The 24,040-nt window shown below is 44.6% G+C and overlaps 1 protein-coding gene across 1 annotated transcript in view; it reads left to right on the forward strand.

Moving 5' to 3' along the window:
- NCKAP1 (NCK associated protein 1) overlaps positions 1–24,040 on the forward strand; it is a 234,916-nt gene that overhangs the window by 204,584 nt on the left and 6,292 nt on the right. The window contains exons 27-29 of the mRNA XM_030209048.1: positions 2,441–2,534; positions 16,359–16,475; positions 20,793–20,902. Of these exons, the coding sequence (XP_030064908.1) occupies positions 2,441–2,534; positions 16,359–16,475; positions 20,793–20,902 (321 nt within the window). The remainder of the gene's footprint in view (positions 1–2,440; positions 2,535–16,358; positions 16,476–20,792; positions 20,903–24,040) is intronic.

The following is a 24,040-nucleotide window of genomic DNA, read 5'->3' on the forward strand; positions in this document are numbered from 1 at the left end:
ATTGATTTGCATTTGCATATACTGCTTTCATTGTATGCAAATAGATCTCATGCATATTCATTGTGGAAATCTGGAAAACTTGACTGGGATGTGGCCCTTGAGGACCATGGTTGCCTACTGGTGGTACTTTTCTAAACCGTGCTTAGATTTTGTTGCAGTTTTGGGGTTTTTTTTTTAATACTTTTAATTAACTGAGACTCTCTACTGAGAATAGGGGTTGGTCTTAGTTAGATGATCAGGCCTTATTGTATTGCTTTTTGCTGTGACCTGAACTATTTTTATTTAAGGTTATACTTATCTATTTTTATATGTTGTAACTGTTTACATTGTAAGCTGCTTTGGGCCCAGTAAAGTGGGATACAGGTGTTAAGAATCAAATAGAATTAAATATATTGAAAGTAAAGGAATTGGAATGTGTGTTTAATACAGTGTCTTATATGTTGGCTTGTACATTGATATGCTTATAAATGAGTCCTTCAGAGCAAAAGCAGGCCATGTCCACGTTTTGCATTATTTCAGCTATGCACGGATTCATAGCCTCTGTGACCTAAAGACTTTGAAGAAAAATTGGGCCATGCATTAATTGATGAAGGAAAAAGGTAGGGGCTTATGGATAAAAGAAGGGTGGGAAATGGGTGGTGGGCATAGGTTAAGGTTACTCATGTTTGGGTAACCCTGTATATCTCAGGAGTCTGCTGGAAAATTTGGAGAAAAATAAAATGAATCTACTCAAGAGAAAACAAACTGGTAGTTTAGTTACTTTTGCAAAATGTAACCCATTGCTACAGTGTTTAGCCAAGTAACTAGATAATTTAACTAGTTATTTTAAATAACCTTGCTCGGTCTGTGCTAGAGCTTTCACAGAAATCAGAGTTCACATATAACCATATCCTTGTTGCCTTATTCAATATAGTGTTAGCAAATAGTTCAAAGAAGCCTGACTACTGAAAGATTTTTTTGTGGAAGATTCTCATACAAGTGCTTATGTTTTGCTGTTACCTTATAAGTCCGAAGTGGATTACCATAATTTCACTGGGTATAACAAGGATGTTGTAGTACAGTAGCACAATCAGCAGTCCAAATTATAACAATAATTATACATTTTAAAAAAAACCCTAAAACAAATAGATGACTAATATTAAATGATCCTTGTTAAACCAGTAATTTATACAGATTGCTACAGTAGCATAATCAAGAGCCATCCTTATTAAAACCAATTATTATACATTAAAGAATGTGTGAAACTAATTAGTAGCTGTTTCATCAGAAACAGCTTTGTGTCTTAAGTAAAACTCAACTTCAGGCGTTATTACACTATCAGGCTCATTTTCGAAAGAGATGGACGTCCATCTTTCAACATGGATTATGGACGTCCATCTCCCAGAGACGTCCAAATCGGTATAATCAAAACCTGATTTTGGACGTCTCCAACTGCAGTCCGTCGCAAGGATGCCCAAATTTCAAGGGGTTGTGTCTGAGGCATGGTGAAGGCGGGACTTGGTCGTGCCTGACACTTGGACGTCTTTGACCTATAATAGAAAAGAGCAGGGACGTCCTAAGGTAAAACCTGAACGTTTTCACCCGGACATGGGGTTTTTTTTACGAATAAGGCACAAAAAGGTGCCCCAAATGACCAGATGACCACCGGAGGGAATATTTTGTGCCAGCCTCATATCATACTTAGGTTCATGACAGCGCATGCAGGTCCCTGGAGCATTTTTAGTGGGTGCAGTGCCCTTCAGACAGGCAGACCCTGGCCCATACCCCCCTACCTGTTACATTTGTGGAGGAAACAGTGAGCCCACCACAAACCCACTGTACCCACATCTAGGTGCCCCCCTTCACCTTTTAGGGCTATGGTAGTGATGTACAGTTGGGTGTAGTGGGGTTGGTGGGGGGGGGGGGCTTGAGGGGCTCAGCACACACGGTAAGGGAGCTATGTACCTGGGATCAATTTATGAAGTCCACTGCAGTGCCCCCTAGGGTGCTCGGTTGGTGTCCTGGCATGTCAGGGGGACCGGTGCACTACAAATGCTGGCTCTTCCCACCTCCAAATGGCTTGCATTTGGACGTTTTTGACATGGACGTCTTTGGTTTCGAAAATCGCCGAAAGTCAAAGACGTCCAAGGACGTCCTTGGTATTTTCGAAATGAAAGATGGACGTCCAACTTTTTTCGAAAATACGGTTTTCCCCGCCCCCGGATTTGTACATTCCCAACTTGGACGTTTCTTTCGAAAATGCCCCTCCACGACATTGATTTTGAGTTACATTAAAATCTATGTCTTAAATCTGAACATTGAAGCTCTTAAAATGTTGATTCTTTACTAGTTGCTCTAGGCATACTGTATTGTGCATCTAGAAACCATTTCTGATACAAATAACTTTCATAAACAATGAAGCTGCTAAAACACTTCTGTGGATTGCTCTCTCTCTTCTCAGGTTGCAATGAATGTATATGAGCTCTCATCAGCAGCAGGATTACCATGTGAGATTGATCCAGCTTTAGTTGTGGCACTGTCCTCTCAGAAGTCAGGTATGTTTATATGAAAGCTTGCTCACTTGGAAGAGATCTCAGCAAGCTGGGTACCGCATATATATAAAGGTTAAAAAAATTGTGGAAGTGATAATCAACTTGCAGCCATCAGTGGATTTTTTTTTTTGTTTGTTTTTGTTTTGCTTTTTTAACACTGACCCACCATGTTTTTTGTTTTGTTTTTACTACCTGGATATTCAATACTGGCCAGTACTTGGATTACTCGGATACTGGTGTTGAATATTTGGGTATAAGGCATCTGCCAGCACTTCTGTGTAATGGTGATATTCAGAATGGTATTCAGAGTTTTTGCTGCATTGACTTGGTCCAGATAATTACCCGGTTAGTAGACTGAATATCATTGCTAACCGGGCAACTCCCATCTTCATCTTAGCTCTAGGGTACCCCAGCACTATCTGAGTAATGTGCTGAAAATTAGCACCTGCTACCCAAAGAGAGACGGTGAAAGCTTTTTATTGGACAAACGTAATTATTTTGACTAGCTTTCAGAAGCTAGCAGTTCATTCATCGTGCCAAAATCATTCAAGTGGACTAGTATGGCTGCTATACTTCTGTATCATAATGCATAATTGTGTCCCCAACCATTGAGCTTTTGCACTTATGATTCTATAGTTTTTAACCCCTTAACACAGTGTAGCAATCATTTTACAGTATATATTTGAAATTTCAGGTCCCTGAAGGATGTGATGTTTTGTGTCATTCTGATTGGACAGAAATCATACTGTTTTGATGACATTGTCCTTTTTGACATTTGTTATGCATTAACCTCTGGAGACGATCCTCTCTGGGTGAGGGCAGGGGGGAGCATAGCTCAATCTAAGCCTTTCTAGACAGTTTCTCAAATTGTGCCAAAGTATGTGTGCTGATATCCTGGTCTGGAATTCTGAGTATGAAACTGAGGTCATAAAATTTATGTAGGACTTGTTGGTATGCAGTTCCATTACCAAGAAGCTGCCCGATGTACTGTGTGATGAAGAAAAGTCTTTAAACATGTTTGCTTTTCATCCTGTCCAGACTGACAGGTTATGTCACCCTACCGGCAGCTGAAGGCAGAGAATACGAACTGCTCACTAGTGGGGCCGCATTGGTTAAATCTTTAGGCATGACAAATCGGATTACAGCATTGTGGAAGGTCTGTAATCTTTTCATATTTGCCTGAGTGATACTTGTGTAAATGACATTGCAGTAGTTGAGCTGTGAAATCAAAAGGAGGAGGCCATATCTTGCTAAGGATGTAAAAAGGCTTGAATCAATTCAAAGAAAAGCAACAAAAATGGTATGGGGTTTGTGCCAGAAGATGTATGAGAAGAGACTTGATGACATGAAGATGTATACCCTGGATGAAAGTAGCGATAGGGGTGATATGATACAAACTTTAAATATTTGAAAGGTATTTATATACAAACAAACCTTTTCCAGAGACGGAAGTCTACAGGTTTTACCGAAAAACCAAATAGAGTAGGGATAACCATGGGACTTTCTGAGTCACTCTAAATCCAACAGAATACAGTTTTGTCAGGATTTAACACTAAATGATTAGAGCAGACAGAATAGGTCCCCGAGGCATCCTACAACTTAGCCTGAAGAGCTGAAATAGCAGAGTTAGTGAAGACTTGGAACCAATAGTCCTGAAGAAAAGAACTAAACCATGTTGAAACTTGTCTATAAAGACCTATTTCTTAGGCAATATAGCAAGAGTTGATGGTCCACAAGGTCAAACGCAACAGAGAGGTCCAGAGAAACTGCAGAGGCTGCTCAACCAGTATCTTAAGACACTGTGGACCTCATTAAGGAAAGATGTTATCACAGTCTCCATTCTATATGCTGCTTAGAAACCAGGTTGTCTAGGATGGGGAATCTTCTGATTTTCCACATGTGAGGAGAGATGCGAGAACACCACCTTTTCTACAAGGTGCAATAAAAACCATAGATGAGATACAGGTCTGAAGTTTGAAGGAATTGCTTTTAAAAGTTGGGTAAACAATAGCTTGCTTCCATAAGAAGCACACATAAGCTAAGGCTATGATTAACAATGAAGATGTAGTTTTTATTGATCAAGCACCATCAAAAGGTCTTTTGTTGGTGTTTGCTCAATAAAAACTACATTTATCATCCATCTACTTGGCTGGAAATCATTCGGTCATCCCTACTTCTTCCTTTTGTGGTTTGGCTTATCGTAGCGATTTGTTTCCTGTTTTTCTTGCCTAATAATGAAGATTATGGATGAGAATCTTAAGCCAGTGGGATGGCAGGGGATTCAAAACTGAAGTTGTTAAATTCATAGAGGTGAAGGTTTTTAATAAAGAATGTAGCATGATGTGTTGGAATGAAGACCAAGGAGAAGAAGGAAGCCATATGGGTGTAGCTGCACCATCAAGTGGAGATTGGAGATAAGGCTGTAATGAGGATAACTGGCCTAGAGACAGGAAAGGGGCCTGAAGTTTCTCACTCTTTTTAAATTTGAGGTCTATAGTCTGCAATTGAGACAGACATGGGTAGCAACTGCTTGCCCTGGGATTTGTAGTATGGAGTGTTGCCACGATTTGGGTTTCTGCCAGGTACTTGTGACCTGGTTTGGTCACTGTTTGGAACAAAGGATACTTGGCTAGATGGACCATTGGTCTGACCCAGTATGGCTACTCTTATGTTCTTATGACATGTGATGCAGTAAAAGATGAAAGATTGAACATAGAACTGTGTAACGTGAGTACCAAGTTGAAGGTATACCCTGTAATATGAGTAGGGAGAGAAACATACTGATTAAGATCTAAGTCCCAGCCAGCTCACCAGTCAAAGCAGGATCCGAGCTTTTGACTGGCTTATAGAGATCATAAATGCTGTATAAGTGACTGTCCACGATGACCTTGTGGTAGTAGGGAGGGTGAACTTTTTTTATGCAAGATGGCCCCTTGTAAACTCAGGCTGGTAGGGAGTTACGCCCTTCAGTGGAAAGAACTCACTCCAAATTGCCCATCAAGAGAGTTGAGGCTCAGTTCTTAGCACCAGGACATGCTTGTACAGGAACTCTTCCTTTCCACAGATCCATGTGGTTGAGCCCATGGCACTAGAGGAAAGGGAGGGATTTCGTCTCATCCTAGACCTAAGGGCCCTGAAAAAGTATCTGGTCAAAGAAAAGTTCAGGATGGTTTTCCTGGGCACCCTGCTTTCCATTCTTCAGGCAAACGATTGGCTATACTCTCTGCATTTAGTTTCACGTTTTTATTAGGTTTGATATACTACTTTAGGGAGAACCATTAAAGCAGTTTACAATAGAAATCATCAAATCTATAATTGTTAGCAAAGGTGAAAGGAACTACAATTTAAATAGAAAAAAAGAGAAAGTGGAAGACCAATAGGATTGGTAAAGAGCACAAAAGAGGGTGCTCATTAATCAATATGGAGAACTATTCTAGGGTTCATTGTCAACTACCTCTAGTCCCATATTCTCTCCGTTCAGCAATTGGAATTCAATGGAGCCCTGCTAGACATGTTTCATGCTTAGGCCTTCCTACCATCTTATAGGGCTGATGGCATGATCAGCATTGTCCATCAGGTTCAACAGAGCCAGCAAGTCACAGCTCGGCAAATGTTTCAGTTCTTAGATCATATGGCCTTTACTATGCATACCACACCCATGGCATACGTCCATTTGAGAGAGGCCCAGTGGACCCTAGTTTCCCAGTGGTGTTGGATGACTGGGAACCAAGTAGATGCCATCACTGCCACTCCGGAACTCGCAGAGTCACTCTTTTGGTGGACAGTTCAGCACAATTTGATCATGGAACTCCCACTGCAAATTTCTCCTCCTCACAAGATGTCGACAACAGATGTGTGCAACCTGGGCTGGGGGGCTTAGGTAGATGGGCTTCACAAGGTCAATGGTCTACCCAGGAGACTGAATTCCATATCAAACTCCTGGTGCTAAGGGCCATTTGGAATGTTTTAAAGGTTTTCAGAGATCGGATACTACACCTAATAATCCTCATTCAAATGGACAATCAGGCTGCAATGTACTGTGTCATCGAGCAGGAAGGCATGGGATCATACCTCTTGTGTCTGGAAGTGGTCAGGATGCGGCAGTGGGCCTCCAACCATAGCATGGTGTTCAGACCATATACCTGGTAGAAAAAGACTGCAATCTGGTGGACAGATTAAGCAGGGTGATGCATCCACATGAGTAGTCTCTCAACATGGGCTTCGCCTGAGCAATCCTCCAAGCGTAAGGCACCCCTTCAGTGGATTTCTTTGCCATTCATCTCAACAACAGACTGAGATCTCATGGCAGACTAGTGTCAGATGCCTTTCTCCTCGATTGGGGGAAAGACCACCTCTATGCATATCCTCCCATACTCTGTTAGGGAAGACTTTGCTGAAACTCAAGCAGGACCAGGGAACCATGATTCTCACTGCACCTTAATGGCCAAGGCAGAGTTAACCTCTGAAGATCTGTGTAGACAACTGTTTTCTGACCTTCATCACTTAGAACAAGGCGGGGTCCCTTCTATATCACAACCTCCAATCTCTATCCCTCACAGCTTGGATGTTGAGATCTTAGAAATCGCATCCCTTCAACTGCCTGAGGGTGTCTCCAGAATCTTGCAGAAAAGATTCTACTAAGAAGCCATGTAATTTTAAATGGAACATGTTTGCCATATGGTGTGAGGTCACGGTCATGTATCCTTTTTCCTGCCCTACACAAAACTGCTTCAATACCTTCTACACCTTTATGAGTCTGGGTTGAAAACCAGCTCCATAGGCATTTACCACAGTGCAGTTGGTACCTGCCATCACAGTGTGCAAGGAAAACCCATCTCTGTACAGCATCTAGTTCAATTTATGAGAAGTTTGCTGTTGACAAAGTCCCCAGTCAGACATCCAACAGTGTTCTGTGACCTCCATGTCACCCTCACCAGCTGATAAAGGATCCTTTTCAGCTGTTTGACACTTACCACCTGAAGTGCCTAACCTGGAAGGTTTTGTTTTTGGTGGCAGTCATTTTAATGTGCAGAGTCATCGTAACAGAATAGTTCTCCACACGCATCCTAAGTTTCTTTCTAAGGTGGTGTTGGAATTCCATCTTAACTAGTTATTTCTGCCAACATTCTTTCCCAAACCTCATGCCCATCCTGTCTAAAGCAATCTATACACCTTGGACTGCAAATGAGCCCTTGGCCCTCTATCTGGAGCAGAATAAAGCCCATAAACAGTCCACCCAGCTTTGTTTCTTTTGACCCTAAGGTGATGGGAGCAGCCATCAGTATACGCACTTTATCCAGTTGGCTAGCAGACTGCATCTCCTTCACTTACACCTGGACTGAGCTGGCTCTGGAGAGTCATGTCATGGCTCACAAGGTCAGAACCATGGCTGCATCTGTAGCCCAGTTGAAGTTTGCTTCCATTGAGATTTTCAAAGCTGCAGTGTGGTCTTCAGTCCATAGGTTGACATCACACTGCTGCCTTGAGCAGGATTCCTGATATTGACAGTTGGTTCAATCAGACAGTTCTGCAGAAGTTTGGGGGAGTCTAGAATCCAACACCTCCCTCCTAGGCCCATTTTTGTTCTTTTCTGGACTGCACCTGCACAACAGGAATGCACATAACAGTTTAGTTTCATTGGTTTCTAGTTGGCCTTGCTTGTTGCAAGTCCTTTTTGTCCATTGTTTGTTGTTTTCAGTGATCCTGGTAGCTAAGGATTTATATATGTGGCCATTGATGTCTGGCTTGTCCTTGGATAAAGCAAAGTTACTCACTTCCTATAACCTTTCCGATGTGTCCCCACTTCAAGCTGGGCTGTCTTCCCTTCCTGACTGGTTAGTCTCTCATGGTCTCATTCTCAATCCTGCCAAAACCAATGCATGTTGGATCTCCAGATCATTGAAGAAACCTTCTGCACCATTATCCCTTTTCAATCTAACCATCACACCCTTGCCCACCACAAGTAGGCTTTCCATGAATCCACCTGCAATTCCGCCTTCTTTTTCCTTGCCCCTAGTTTATGGAGTAACCTACCCCCAGATATCAGGTCAGAATTGACCTTAACAAAATTCAAGATGAAGATAAAAACACATTCTCCGAGGACAAGCAGGCTGCTTGTTCTCACTGATGGGTGACGTCCACGGCAGCCCCTCCAATCAGAAACTTCACTAGCAAAGGCCTTTGCTAGTCCTCGCGTGCCCATGCGCATGCGCGGCCGTCTTCCCGCCCGAACCGGCTCGTGTTCGTCAGTCTTCTTTTGTCCGCACTCGGTACAGTCGTGTTTGCGCCGTTCGCGCCCCTTAAGTTGACCCTCGCGCGTCTTTTGACTTTTTCACTCTTAGAAAAAAAAAAAAAGGGATTTCGGAGAAGGGCCTTACGGTCTTTTTCCCTTCCCCGTATTTCTAGTTTTTGGCCCCGATAAGTTTTCTTTTGTTTTCGGGGTAGGCCCCTTTGAGGCCTCGGGTCGAGTTTTTTTTCTCCCCCTCTTTTTGGTGCCTTACCGCAATTACGAGTTTTGATTTCGCCGGCGTGATTTTTCCGCCCATGTCATCGAAGTCTCCCAGCGACTTCAAGAAGTGCACCCAGTGCGCCCGGGTAATCTCGCTCACTGACAGGCACGCGTCGTGTCTTCAGTGTCTGGGGGCTGGGCACCGCCCGCAGGCCTCTAGTCTTTGCGCCCTTTTACAGAAAAGGACTCAGGTAGCGAGATTGGCCCAGTGGAACGTTTTGTTCTCGGGCTCTTCGTTGGCATCGGCACCGGGAGTATCGAGTTCGTCGACGTCGTCAAGACCTCTGCCCTCGGCTGCGACTGTATCGATTGCATCGAGGCATTGACCCTCTGCATCGTCGGGGCCGAGACATCGGAAGGCTGCGTCTGCGTTGGTGGTACCGGGACTTCCACTAGTGCTGATGTCGTCGGACGGTGGTGCTTCGTCTGGAGTGCAGGTGAGGGCTGTCCATTCCCCTGCTGGTGGCGGTGAGCCTTCGGGTGGGTCTCCCCCTACCCTGAGGGCTCCTGCGGTACAGCCCCCCCGAGACCGACCTTCTTCGGCCTCGGCCCCGAGGAAGCGACGGCTGGATTCTACGTCCTCCTCGTCAGTACCGGGAAGCTCCGGTGACATGCTTCGTTTGAAAAAGTCAAAGAAGCATCGACACCGGTCTCCTTCCCGCGTCGGTACCGAGAGCTCTGGGTCACCGAGGGAGTCGGCACCCAGCAGGCATCGGCACCGGGAGGACCGCTCACCCTCTGTTCAGGAGGTGTCGATGCGCTCCACCTTGGACAGCCCGGAACAGGCTCCCCGCCCGGAACAGACTCTGACTTCAACTCCTGCATCGGCTTCCATGTTTTTCTCCACAGCCGCCCTGCACGAGAGTCTCCGGGCCGTTCTCCCAGAGATCCTGGGAGAGCTGTTGCGCCCTTCCCCTCCGGTACCGGGGGTGTTTGCGCCACCGGTACCGTCGAGTGAGGCGCCGGCTGGCCCCTTGCCCGGGGTGAGGTCTCTGACATCGGTGCCGCTTGCGGTACCAACTGCGGTCGCCTCCTAGGAAGGCTCCCCGACGACGTCAGCGGAGGGAGCTTCGCCAGTGCGGGCGAGGTAGTCTACCTCTCGACGCTCCCACCGTGGCTGTGGTTCCACGGAGTCGAGCCGGGCACGGCTTCAGACACAGGTTCGTGAACTTGTGTCTGATACCGATGGTGAGGCCTCGTGGGAGGAGGAGGAGGACATCAGATATTTCTCTGACGAGGAGCCTGATGGCCTTCCTTCTGTTCCCACTCCCTCCCCTGAAAGGCAGCTTTCTCCTCCCGAGAGTCTGTCTTTCGCGGCCTTTGTCCGGGAGATGTCTACGGCCATCCCCTTCCCGGTGGTTGTGGAGGACGAGCCCAGGGCTGAAATGTTTGAGCTCCTGGACTATCCTTCTCCACCTAAGGAAGCGTCCACAGTACCCATGCATCATGTCCTAAAAAAGACATTGCTGGCAAACTGGACCAAGCCTTTAAGTAATCCCCACATTCCCAAGAAGATAGAGTCCCAGTACCGGATCCATGGGGACCCAGAGCTGATGCGCACTCAGTTGCCTCACGACTCTGGAGTTGTGGATTTGGCCCTAAAGAAGGCTAAGAGTTCTAGAGAGCATGCTTCGGCGCCCCCGGGCAAAGACTCTAGAACCTTAGACTCCTTTGGGAGGAAGGCCTACCATTCCTCTATGCTCGTGGCCAAAATTCAGTCTTACCAGCTCTACACGAGCATACACATGCGGAACAATGTGCGGCAGTTGGCGGGCTTGGTGGACAAGCTCCCTCCTGAGCAAGCCAAGCCATTTCAGGAGGTGATCAGGCAGCTGAAGCCGTGCAGAAAATTCCTGGCCAGAGGGGTGTATGACACCTTTGATGTTGTGTCCAGGGCCGCTGCTCAAGGTGTGGTGATGCGCAGACTCTCATGGCTGCGTGCCTCCGACCTGGAGAATAGGATCCAGCAGCGGATTGCGGACTCGCCTTGCCGTGCGAACAATTTTTTTGGAGAGAAGGTCGAACAGGTGGTAGAGCAGCTCCACCAGCGGGATAGCGCTTTCGACAAGTTCTCCCGCCGGCAGCCTTCAGCTTCTACCTCCACAGGTAGACGTTTTTATGGGGGAAGGAAGACTGTTCCCTACTCTTCTGGTAAGCGTAGGTACAATCCTCCTTCTCGACAGCCTGCGGCCCAGGCTAAGCCCCAGCGCGCTCGCTCTCGTCAGCAGCGTGCGCCTCAGCAAGGCCCCTCGGCTCCCCAGCAAAAGCAAGGGACGAGCTTTTGACTGGCTCCAGCAGAGCATAGCCGACATCAACGTGTCAGTGCCGGGCGATCTGCCGGTCGGAGGGCGGTTGAAAGTTTTTCACCAAAGGTGGCCTCTCATAACCTCCGACCAATGGGTTCTCCAAATCGTCCGGCAAGGATACACCCTCAATTTGATTTCCAAACCTCCAAATTGCCCACCGGGAGCTCAATCCTACAGCTTCCAGCACAAGCAGGTAGTTGCAGAGGAACTCTCCGCCCTTCTCAGCGCCAATGCGGTCGAGCCCGTGCCATCCGGGCAAGAAGGGCTGGGATTCTATTCCAGGTACTTCCTTGTGGAAAAGAAAACAGGGGGGATGCGTCCCATCCTAGACCTAAGGGCCCTGAACAAATATCTGGTCAAGGAAAAGTTCAGGATGCTTTCCCTGGACACCCTTCTCCCCATGATTCAGGAAAACGATTGGCTATGCTCTCTGGACTTGAAGGATGCCTACACGCACATCCCGATACTGCCAGCTCACAGACAGTATCTGCGATTTCAGCTGGGCACACGTCACTTCCAGTACTGTGTGCTACCCTTTGGGCTCGCCTCTGCGCCCAGAGTGTTCACGAAGTGCTTGGCTGTAGTAGCAGCGGCACTTCGCAGGCTGGGGGTACACGTGTTCCCATATCTCAACGATTGGCTGGTGAAGAACACATCCGAGGCAGGAGCTCTACAGTCCATGCAGATGACTATTCGCCTCCTGGAGCTACTGGGGTTTGTGATAAATTATCCAAAGTCCCATCTTCTCCCAGTACAGAGACTCGAGTTCATAGGAGCTCTGCTGGATTCTCGGACGGCTCGTGCCTATCTCCCAGAGTCGAGGGCCAACAACTTGTTGTCCCTCGTCTTGCGGGTGTGAGCGTCCCAGCAGATCACAGCTCGGCAGATGTTGAGATTGCTGGGCCACATGGCCTCCACAGTTCATGTGACTCCCATGGCCCGCCTTCACATGAGATCTGCTCAATGGACCCTAGCTTCCTAGTGGTTTCAGGCTGTTGGGGATCTAGAAGACGTGATCCACCTGTCCACGAGTTTTCTCAAATCCCTGTATTGGTGGACAATTTGGTCCAATTTGACTCTGGGACGTCCTTTCCAAATTCCTCAGCCACAAAAAGTGCTGACTACGGATGCGTCTCTCCTGGGGTGGGGAGCTCATGTCGATGGGCTTCACACCCAGGGAAGCTGGTCCCTCCAGGAACGCGATCTGCAGATCAATCTTCTGGAGTTACGAGCGGTCTGGAACGCTCTGAAGGCTTTCAGAGATCGGCTGTCCCACCAAATTATCCAAATTCAGACAGACAACCAGGTTGCCATGTATTACATCAACAAGCAGGGGGGCACCGGATCTCGCCCCCTGTGTCAGGAAGCCATCAGCATGTGGCTCTGGGCTTGCCGTCACGGCATGGTGCTGCAAGCCACATATCTGGCAGGCGTAAACAACAGTCTGGCCGACAGGTTGAGCAGGATTATGCAACCTCACGAGTGGTCGCTCAATTCCCGAGTAGTGCGCCAGATCTTCCAGGTGTGGGGCACCCCCTTGGTAGATCTCTTAGCATCTCGAGCCAACCACAAAGTCCCTCAGTTCTGTTCCAGGCTTCAGGCCCACGGCAGACTGGCATCGGATGCCTTCCTCCTGGACTGGGGGGAGGGTCTGCTGTATGCTTACCCTCCCATACCTCTGGTGGGGAAGACTTTGTTGAAACTCAAGCAAGACCGAGGCACCATGATTCTGATTGCTCCTTTTTGGCCGCGTCAGATCTGGTTCCTTCTTCTTCTAGAGTTGTCCTCCGAAGAACCGTGGAGATTGGAGTGTTTTCCGACCCTCATCACACAGGACGAAGGGGCGCTTCTGCATCCCAACCTCCGGTCTCTGGCTCTCACGGCCTGGATGTTGAGAGCGTAGACTTTGCCTCTTTGGGTCTGTCAGAGGGTGTCTCCCGCATCTTGCTTGCTTCCAGGAAAGATTCCACTAAGAGGAGTTACTTCTTTCTATGGAGGAGGTTTGCCGTCTGGTGTGACAGCAAGGCCCTAGATCCTCGCTCTTGTCCTACACAGACCCTGCTTGAATACCTTCTGCACTTGTCTGAGTCTGGTCTCAAGACCAACTCTGTAAGGGTTCACCTTAGTGCAATCAGTGCATACCATTACCGTGTGGAAGGTAAGCCGATGTCAGGACAGCCTTTAGTTGTTCGCTTCATGAGAGGTTTGCTTTTGTCAAAGCCCCCTGTCAAACCTCCTACAGTGTCATGGGATCTCAATGTCGTTCTCACCCAGGTGATGAAACCTCCTTTTGAGCCACTGAACTCCTGCCATCTGAAGTACTTGACCTGGAAGGTCATTTTCTTGGTGGCAGTTACTTCAGCTCGTAGAGTCAGTGAGCTTCAGGCCCTGGTAGCCCAGGCCCCTTACACCAAATTTCATCATAACAGAGTAGTCCTCCGCACTCACCCTAAGTTCTTGCCAAAGGTTGTGTCGGAGTTCCAGCTGAACCAGTCAATTGTCTTGCCAACATTCTTTCCCCGTCCTCATTCCTGCCCTGCTGAACGTCAGCTGCACACATTGGACTGCAAGAGAGCATTAGCCTTCTATCTGGAGCGGACACAGCCCAACAGACAGTCCGCCCAATTGTTTGTTTCTTTTGATCCCAACAGGAGGGGAGTGGCTGGTGGGGAAATGCACCATATCCAATTGGCTAGCATATTGCATTTCCTTCACTTACGCCCAGGCTGGGCTGGCTCTTGAGGGTCATGTCACGGCTCATAATGTTAGAACCATGGCAGCATCGGTAGCCCACTTGAAGTCAGCCACTATTGAAGAGATTTGCAAAGCTGCAATGCAGCAGGATACCCGACGCGACAGTCGATTCGGGCAGTCAGTGCTTCAGAATCTGTTCGGGGTTTAGAATCCAACTCCACCCCCCTAGGCCCATGTTTATTCTGTTCCAGGCTGCACTCTCAGTTAGTTGGATAAATTGTTAGGTCAATCTCAGTTATGTCCTCGCCGTTGCGAGGCCCAATTGACCATGTTTGTTGTTTTGAGTGAGCCTGGGGGCTAGGGATACCCTATCAGTAAGAACAAGCAGCCTGCTTGTCCTCGGAGAAAGCGAATGCTACATACCTGTAGAAGGTATTCTCCGAGGACAGCAGGCTGATTGTTCTCACAAACCCGCCCGCCTCCCCTTTGGAGTTGTGTCTTCCCTTGTCTTTGTCTTGCTACATATGGGACTGACGAACATGAGCCGGTTTGGGCGGGAAGACGGCCGCGTATGCGCGGTGCGCATGGGCACGCGAGGACTAGCAAAGGCCTTTGCTAGTGAAGTTTCCGATTGGAGGGGCTGCCGTGGACGTCACCCATCAGTGAGAACAATCAGCCTGCTGTCCTCGGAGAATACCTTCTACAGGTATGTAGCATTCGCTTTATTTTCAGAAAGCTTTTGTAATCTTAGATGATACTTTGCAATGATCTTATTAGCTTACACAGGCTCCATTGGTGCCTGTTTTATTTATTTTATTCCCCCCCCCCCCCCCCTCCATTCCCTTCCTTGCTTGTCCCTCCCCTATGGTCTTTCCTAACTTTTTTTAATGTTATATTTTATTAGAATTAGTATGAGTGTTCAGTCTTTCCTATCAATACTGGAGTTGTATTTATTTGGATTTGATGTTTTTATTTTAACTTTGTAAACCACTTTGACATCCCTGGAAGAAAGGTGGCATATCAAATAAACATAAACCTGTGGCAGGTATTCTCCAAGGACAGCAGAAGACATATTGCTACATACAGCTCCTAGAGGAGGTGGGAGGGTATTGTCTAACCTTTTGTATTGAACTGCCTGATCCTGCACGGTTGAAGCAAGCAGGAAGCTATGCTTGTATGTGTGGAACTGCCTGGTCCCGCATGGTTGAGGTAGATGGGAAGTTACTTGTATATGTGCAGGCGAGGCTGCCAAAAGCCTTTAGAAAATTAGAACGCTAGGCAGCATCTGTACTGGGGTTCCATCAGGTGACGTCACCTATATGTGTCCTTCTGTCCTTGGGGAACACCTGCTACAGGAGAGCATCTTCACTGTACCTGAGCTAGGAAGGACCCAGTAGCCAACCAAGCAAAACTATGAAAAAATTGAAAAACTCGGAATATCCTCCCTTTATGAATTTGGTTTATTCAGAGTGTTTTTGATTTATTGATGAAATGTCTGCTGGTCAGCCAGCTCTGTTACTTAATGATGCTGTCTTCTTACCATTATTTCTTCTTTGCAAATACATGTCTATATTTGAATTCTGATAGTAGCTTAGCAAGACATGGTGGTAAAACATTCCAAGTGTGTGTAAAATTTTCAAGAAAATCCTTTTAGTCTAGTTGCCTTTCTCTCCATAGTGACTCCAAAGAGAAGTTGGTAAATAGTTGAGAGAGAGGTAACATAGTAGATGACGGCATTAAAAGACCTGCACGGTCCATCCAGTCTGCCCAACAAGACAACTCATGTGTGCTACTTTTGTGTATACCCTACTTTGATTTGTACCTGTGCTCTTCAGGGCACAGACCGTATAAGTCTGCCCAGCACTATCCCCGCCTCCCACCACCGGCTCTGGCACAGACCGTATAAGTACTAAAGTACGTGTATTTTAATTCTTATTTTCATTTGTAAGAGTTGAAAGTGGTTCATTTTGGCATTTCCTTTTTCCTTTAAGGGTAAATAGAAACCCTAATGGTAAAATCTCTCCTGCTAATCTGAAGAAGAAAAGATTTTGCACCTTTAATTTACACACACTCTGCTACCAAAATAGATATCTATATATATCTGGTGATGTGAAAAAGTATTTACCCCTTTGTTCATTAAATAAATTAAGAAGTAATTTAAACATAGTGTTATGTTTTTAATAGATTTTCCTTGTCTAATATTACATTTTGTTTACAGATTAATCAGCGGGCCAACATTGACCTATTTAAAAAGACAATAAATGATCTTAGGAATGGTTGCTGTTCGTCTTTAAGTAAAAATATTTTTATCACTTTCAGAAAACATCAGCCCAGAAGAAGAATACAAAATTGCCTGCCTTCTCATGGTATTTGTGGCAGTGTCCTTGCCAACATTGGCAAGTAACTTGATGTCCCAGTACAGCCCTGCTATTGAAGGTATGATGATGTCAACAATTAAATTTTTAAATCATGGCTTTAGTATGGCTAAGACAGTAATAAGTGTCATTTGGTAAGGGTGATGGGTTGGGGTTTTTTTTACGTTCCTGGTATGCGGGTGTTGACATTTCATATTTTGAGAAATAGTTGATATTTCATGTTTTGAGAAATAGTTGACATTTCTTGTTTTGAGAAATAGTTGACATTTCTTGTTTTGAGAAATAGTTGACAGTTATTTTGTTTGTTTTTTTTAAATTTAAGATTCCAGTTAACCGTAGCCAACATTCTCCTTCATCTTCCTGCACTAAAAGGTCTGCTTCCTGTTTGCTTCTGTTAAGATAAGACCAGAGGTAAAAAGGAGGTAGATAAAGCAGTGATGAAATGGGTCAGTCAAGGCACCACTATAAATTTTATTGTTTTAATTATTCTGTACAGAACTATAGGTAAAAACAAAAAAAATGAGAATTAGAACATGATGATACATTTTGTAATGGTGGTGAATAGGAGTACTGAGATGAACTGTATTTCTAGATTTTACCACGCTTTGGTACATCTCTCCCCACCTATTAAATATATTCCTCTCTGGGAAGGTCACTTAGGTTGTACCTGTGCTCCTAAGGTTTGAGATAAAATCTTCAAACACCTTCTAAAACAAACACTCAATTGCTAGCAGTCTAGTGGAGAATGGTTACAAAATGTTGTATCAGTGGTATCGTACTCCTGCTCACTTACAAAAAATGTGTGGTCATGTCTCGGCTGCCTGCTAGCGGGCCTGCGGTCATAGGGGCACCTTTGTTCATATTTGGTGGAGCTGCCATCAAGCAGTGGTCTACTGAGATATGGTTTTTGGCTTGGTTAATGATGACATTGCATCGCCCCTCCAGAAATCCATAGGATGTGGCCTCCTCCATGTCAACTATTACCAAATCATACAGGAAACTAGATCAGATCAGGGGCGGACTGACCATTTGGGCAACCGGACAGTGCCTGAGGGCCCGGAGACTGTGCCCAGATGCCCACCACACACTACAGCCCTCCCCAGTCCTACCTTAAAAAGTGCCACTGGTGATCCAGTGGCCTCTGCGGCGGGGGGGGGGAGAGGGAGAGAACATGTTCTTTCCTGTCCGTTGTGCTGCTGCTATTTTCCCTGCACTGCATCGCTGTATTTTAAAAATGGCAGACAAGACTCTCTGCAGAAGTCTCGCAAGACTGTTGTGAGCCATGAGAGTACCGCAGGAAGTCTCTACTGCCATTTTGAAAACATTTTGGAATAGCGGCAGCACAGCGGGCAGGAAAGAACATGCTCCCCGCCCCCCCTTCCCAATCAGACCATCACTTCCCTTCAGGTAGGACCCGGGACAGCGAGGGTGTTGTGTGCAGCCATTGGGGGGGGGGGGCAGCAGCACGGCCAGGTGGGGGGCCCAGACCACTCTCTGTCCACCTCTGGATCAGATGAAAAAGCAAAATCCAAAAAGATCTCTCAACCAAGCTGAAAGTGAAAAAATGTTGTTTATTATCCAAAAATATTGTTACATTTTCCACAAACTCTTCCAATTGATTATATTCACAAATCCAAACAACACTCTTGCATGGATTCTTCAAGCGCCTGAAGACACAGTGAAGCAAAATTAACTCCGCTTACTGTGATCTACCACCCGCTACAGCAGCTAGACTGTTATTGGCTGCGGCCTGAAGGAAACCCTTTTTAAAGTCCTGATCACAAGTTTTAACTAAAGTGGACTTTATTTGCAGGATGTCTCATTTAACAGCACTTAATGGAATCGCTGGGTGAATTTTCTTTGACCCTGGGATCCCTATGTTAAATGAAAAGACCGACTGGATACTTGATTCAAGTCTTCTTATCTGGACTTGTTCTTGTGACTTTTACCCTGTCACCTCTGCAGTTTGCTGGGGGTTAGGGGGGTATTAAGGTCCCCTATGTTCCACGTTGCCTTGTACCTAAGGTTGTTAGTACAAATTTCTTGCTGCAGGGGACTTTTCTGTAGTTATATAGCTTTTGAGTTGTATTTTGTTACCAAGAAATGTGTTAATAAATAAATTTAAACAAAAAAAGAATCTAGCTTCTACACGGCACAAGTTGGACTAAAGTGCTAAATCATCTTCATACCCAACAGACCCTGTTTGGGAGAAGAAGGAAGGGAGACGAACAGGTCAAAACACACATTTTTTTACTTTCACCGAAAATGCAGTTTTGGCCAAAACTATGGCCATAAATTAAAATTGCCTTTTGGCCAAAACCAAAACAAGACAAAAAAAGGATTTGGGTTGGTTTGGCACTGCACCGAACCTGAAATTCGGTCTGCTTCTATAGTTAGTGCTTAATGGGTAAAGGGTAATACATTTCGTATACTGCCTTTAGTATGACCAACATGGTTTATATGTTATGTACAGGTGCTTTCTCTGTCCCTAATTTTTGTACCTGGGTCTGTGGGGCATACATAGATTGCACTCTTTTTGGGTGTAATTGGGGAAAGTGACTTTAGTTTGAATTATGAGAAATGTGACACAGGCACACTTGGTATTAGACAGTGTAGTGTCTGGAAAGTAATCACGTTCCCTCTAGCTTATAGATCTGAATATTAAACGGAGTTGACATTACAGGAGTTGCTCCATATGACTCACAAGGGAGCAGTATATGATTTTTCATTAGGTCATTGTGTAATTCGCCAAATTATTTAACCATAGTGAGCTGATCATCAGCAGGAAAAAAAGTGCATGATTTTATACTGCATAAGGTTCCACCATGTTTGCGTTTTAAGCTCAGATCTACACGCTTAGTTCCAATAACGTCATGTTCAAGGTTGCTGCAGGTGATACTTTTTTATTGGATATATTTAGTGGGGGGGTTTTAACTAGCTTTCTGGAGCTCGCACTTCATTTGTTCAGGTGGACTAAAAAAGCAATCACATTTCTTTATCATACTGGATAATTGGGTCTTTGCACATGTAATTCTGACTTTTACCCCCTTTAACATTGTATAACAATCGTACACCTGGCTAAACTACATTGGCTCCCTATTACGGAAAGAATCAAGCTTCAAGGCCGACTACATAGTTTTTCAAATTTTTTCCTTCATCACATCCTGCCTGCTGATTAATATATCATCACTATTCCTGGCCCAATCAAAGAAACTGAAAGACCAGCTGTCCTATTCTCTCCAACTTACAAGGGATATAGATCTCGGAAGACTTAATTCTCTCTTTCCTGTGGCTGTAACATCCCTATGGAACTCCTTGCCCATTGCTATTAGAACAGATAACTTACCTTAGCTTTAGGAAGAAGTTAAAAAAAACAACAACTTTGTTTTCCCCAAAACTGCTTTTTGAAATACCACCACATTGTAACCCTATGCCATCGAAGTCTGTTTATTATTCCTTTCTCGATTCGTTTCTATTTTTTTCTCACAGTCTAACCTCCGACTTTCTCATGCATTGTACTATTTAATGTAATCTAATGTTGTAAACAGCACTGAACCCTGGAAAGGGGATTTTAGCGGTATGTATGACTTAATTGTAATCTAATTGCATTTGTAGTATCAGGTCTCAGAAGGATGTAATTTTTTGTGTCACTCTGATTCTAGAAAATCGGATTATTTTGATGGTGTTGTCCTTATGGTGTTGTCCTTGGTATGCTTCTATAAAAGTTTTGATCTAAGTGAACAATTTTTCTAAGAAGTAGTTAAGCACAAAATTTAAAATGTGTATACCATATTGCACATATCAATCATAATTTGTGGGTTCAAGTCAACTAAAGTGTTGTGCAATGTACTAGTTAAGAGACTGGATCACCAGAAACTTTCTGTAGAAATTAGGAAGGGAAATGGAAATGGGACTTGATATACCGCCTTTCTGTGGTTTTTGCAACTACATTCAAAGCGGTTTACATATAGTCAGGTATTTATTTTGTACCAGGGGCAATGGAGGGTTAAGTGACTTGCCCAGAGTCACAAGGAGCTTCAGTGGGAATCGAACTCAGTTTCCCAGGATCAAAATCCACTGCATTAACCACTAGGCTACTCCATCGCATTATTGTGGCATTATTATGTTCATGAAAGTGTTATATAATATGATGTGTTTATATATATATATATATATATATATATATATATATATATATATCATATTATATAACAAAACAATTTTATATAATTTACATTTCTGAATATGAGATGTCAAACATTAATAGAGATGAGAAAAAAAAGCAATTGTTACACAGGTTGGTTACACTGTTGCTACAGAGTCTTCATGACATTTTAGTTTACTGAATTTTTGTTTTTGTTTGTTTTCATGTTTTAAGGGCACTGCAACAATATACATTGCCTGGCCAAAGCCATAAACCAGATTGCTGCAGCCCTGTTCACCATTCACAAAGGAAGCATTGAGGATCGTCTTAAAGAATTTTTGGCCGTATGTATATTTTATCCAGTTATAAAATAGAAAATTAAGTAACTTGAATTTGTGCAGTTCAGGATCTTTTGTATTTAAATCCTTTTTTTACTGAATGAGTAGCAACAGAAACCACATCAGAAACAGAATAACTTGCCAGTACTCACTCAAATTGTCAACTATAAATCTCCTCCCAGCCTCATCCCTTCCCCTCCCCTAGGGACAAGCTGGTCCTAGGTGCTGATGCTGATCCTTAAGGCTTGTCTCTTTAAGGACCATCCTTCTGAGCAGTTATGGCGTGTAGCCATGATTCATGTACTCACCACAGAGAGACGTTGTGTCCCGGACCTGGATTCTTCAGCAGGACACATGTTTTCAAGCTATTTGAGAACCCTTTTTGTCCTCTCTGATTCCCACTGTGCGAAGCAGAATCCTGAACTTTTGAACTAGATTTTTTTATCACCCAAATGATGAGAACCCAGTTCAAAAGTTCATATTTTTGGACACCAGTGATAATCTTTATTGCAACATTTTGCTTCCATTGTAAATGTCTAATTTTCCTTATATGAAGGCCCGGAAAAAAAGATATTCCAGTAGTCAAAACTAGTAATTACTAATGAGTGTCCAAGGATTCGTAATGCTTTCTTATACATTAAAATGTTCAATGGAATGGATCAGATATAGTTTGAAGAAACACTTTCTAGTAACAGAGGAGATAGGTTAGACAAAAGCCTAACTTTGCCTCTTCAATTACACCTAGAAATTTCACAGATTCTGTAATGGGCATTCTAGTATCTGAGGTATCAGTAAAGCTCATTGGAATCATATTCTGAATCCTAAAGAACGAGGGCCTTTGTTTTACTAAAGATTGTTGCATCTGATTAGATTTCAGCCAGTTGGCAATGTCAGCCAATTTTGTATTAAGGAATAGCTGTCAGAATTTGTATGTCATCTGCATATATAAACAGGGTCTATTCTAACATAGACTGGCTAGAGGGGCCATGAATATATTGAATAAGATGAGAGACAGGAGAGATCCCTGCACCTTATCTCAGATAAGAGAGTAGGAGTCAGAGATGGTGTCTTGCCATATTGCTGAGTAAATCTCTGTGAGAGAGAAGAGTAGAACCAATGTCAAGCTGTTCCATCACTTAATTTCCTGAAGTCTATTAAGGAGAATGGTGTAGCCTTCTAGGTCAAATGCTGCTGAGAAGTCAAGAGGAGAGGAGCACAGTTTTGTCCTGGTCTAGATTTGCCTTTATAGAGTTAAGCATAACTGTGAGCTGTTTCAGTTTTATGATTATGAAAGCCGGTTTGGTTGGGGTACAAGACATGGGGGTGTATTCCAGGAAGGTATTCAAGTAGCCGACTACAAGGATTGTGCTATTTTGACTATAAAAGGGAGGACAGTGATGGGCTGATAATTGGATATAGTGGGCCTGATATTCAGACCACGGGAAGCAGCCCACATAAATACCGCAATCGTCACTAACCCCCGATATTCAGTGGCGGTCTGTTTCCAGTGCCCAGCTTTGAATATCCATTTTTGGGTTGTTGTTTTTTTTGGCCTGCTCAAACGATAACCGGCAAAGTGAATATTCAGCGCTGGCTGGTTAAGTTTATAGCAACCAAAGATAGGACTGCTATTTATGTGGTCCGATTTGGCTGCTAAATTTAGCTGATCAGTGCTGAATATTGCTGGTTATCGTGCATTGTAGCCAGTTATCTTTTCGACGCTGACAACAAATTAGGCAGCGATAACCCGGTTAGGCGCCAAAATGCTATTTAACCAGTCAGTGCCGTTTCTGGCTGGTTAAATAGCACTGAATATTTGGTTCTCATCCCTGTCCTTGGGACACATCTAACCAGTCAGGTTTTCAGGATATCCACAAGGAATATGTATGAGATACATTTTGTATGCAAATCTATTTCATGCATGTTCATTGCGAATGTCCTGAAAAACCAGACTGGGTTGAGAAACCCCTGTACTAAGATATGAGGGTCAATGCCATGGATTGTGTGTTTGTAAATAATGCAGGACACAGCTTAGATTTAGTATTATGTGTTAACGTATTCATATATTGGATAAGGTCATTGATCTTTTTAATGCATCTTTTACTAGAGATATTATTTCATCAACATGAATGTTGAAATCACCTAACAGATCTATTGGATTCAGTTCTTGGATTTGAATGAGCTACTCAAGGACATTCACTTTGTTAAGCCACTCCATTGTTGCTTTTTCTTACACTTAGGATTGCTGTTCTGCTAAAAGGTGAATCTTCTCCCTAGTCCCAAGATGTATGCCAGCCTGGAACAGGTTTTCTCCAGAATCTGCCTGTATTTGCATCATCATCTTTCCCTTGGTTTTCAGAAGCCTCTTTGTCCCCACTTCTACAAACTATTCCTTACTGTAGCAATGGTGTTAGAAGGGTGATCTGCTGTGTTTGTTTTACATTGCTTAGTATTGAGATCAAAAAATCTCACTGTGGTCTCCAATCACAGAACCCTCTAGATTTGTACAGTATCCCTTAAGTGTTTATATTCAACTGCTGTGCAGCTGCTTATTCAGTTTTTATTCAACAGTGGCTTCCATCTTGCCACCCTCCCATGCAGGCCGTATTAATGAAGTCATTTTGAAATTGTTGAAGGGTCAACATTTTCCTTATTCTCAGCCAGAGTTCTTGGTAATTCTTTTCAAATAATCTTAGTGTTTCACAGTGGCCTTTCTCAGCCATTGCTATTTTGGAGGAACAGCCTGACCAAGGCATTGTCTTAATGCCAAACTGTGGAACTGACAATGCTCTAAGGGATATTTGAGCATGCTGAAATTTTCTTAGTCTTCTCCCACAAGATATTGTCATATCTGACTACTGCTGACATGCTTATGGTAAGGCCAGATGCACTAAACCTAGCGAGCAAGGAGTACAACGCAGTGACGATCCTAGATCGGATGGCACCCGGGGTGGATCGCCGATGTGCACCCCCCCCCCCCCCCCCCGATGCATTTTTAGCTGCTGGGAGCAGCCGCACGGCTCTCGGCTCCACTGGCTGCCTGCTTTCTCTGCCCCGGAACAGGAAGTAACCTGTTCCAGGGCAGAGGGAGCAGGGAACCAGCAGAGCCGAGAGCCGTACGGCTGCTCTCTGCACCCCCCCCCC

The sequence above is a fragment of the Microcaecilia unicolor genome, chromosome 7 (genome assembly GCF_901765095.1).
Source record: "Microcaecilia unicolor chromosome 7, aMicUni1.1, whole genome shotgun sequence".
Lineage (NCBI taxonomy): Eukaryota > Metazoa > Chordata > Amphibia > Gymnophiona > Siphonopidae > Microcaecilia > Microcaecilia unicolor.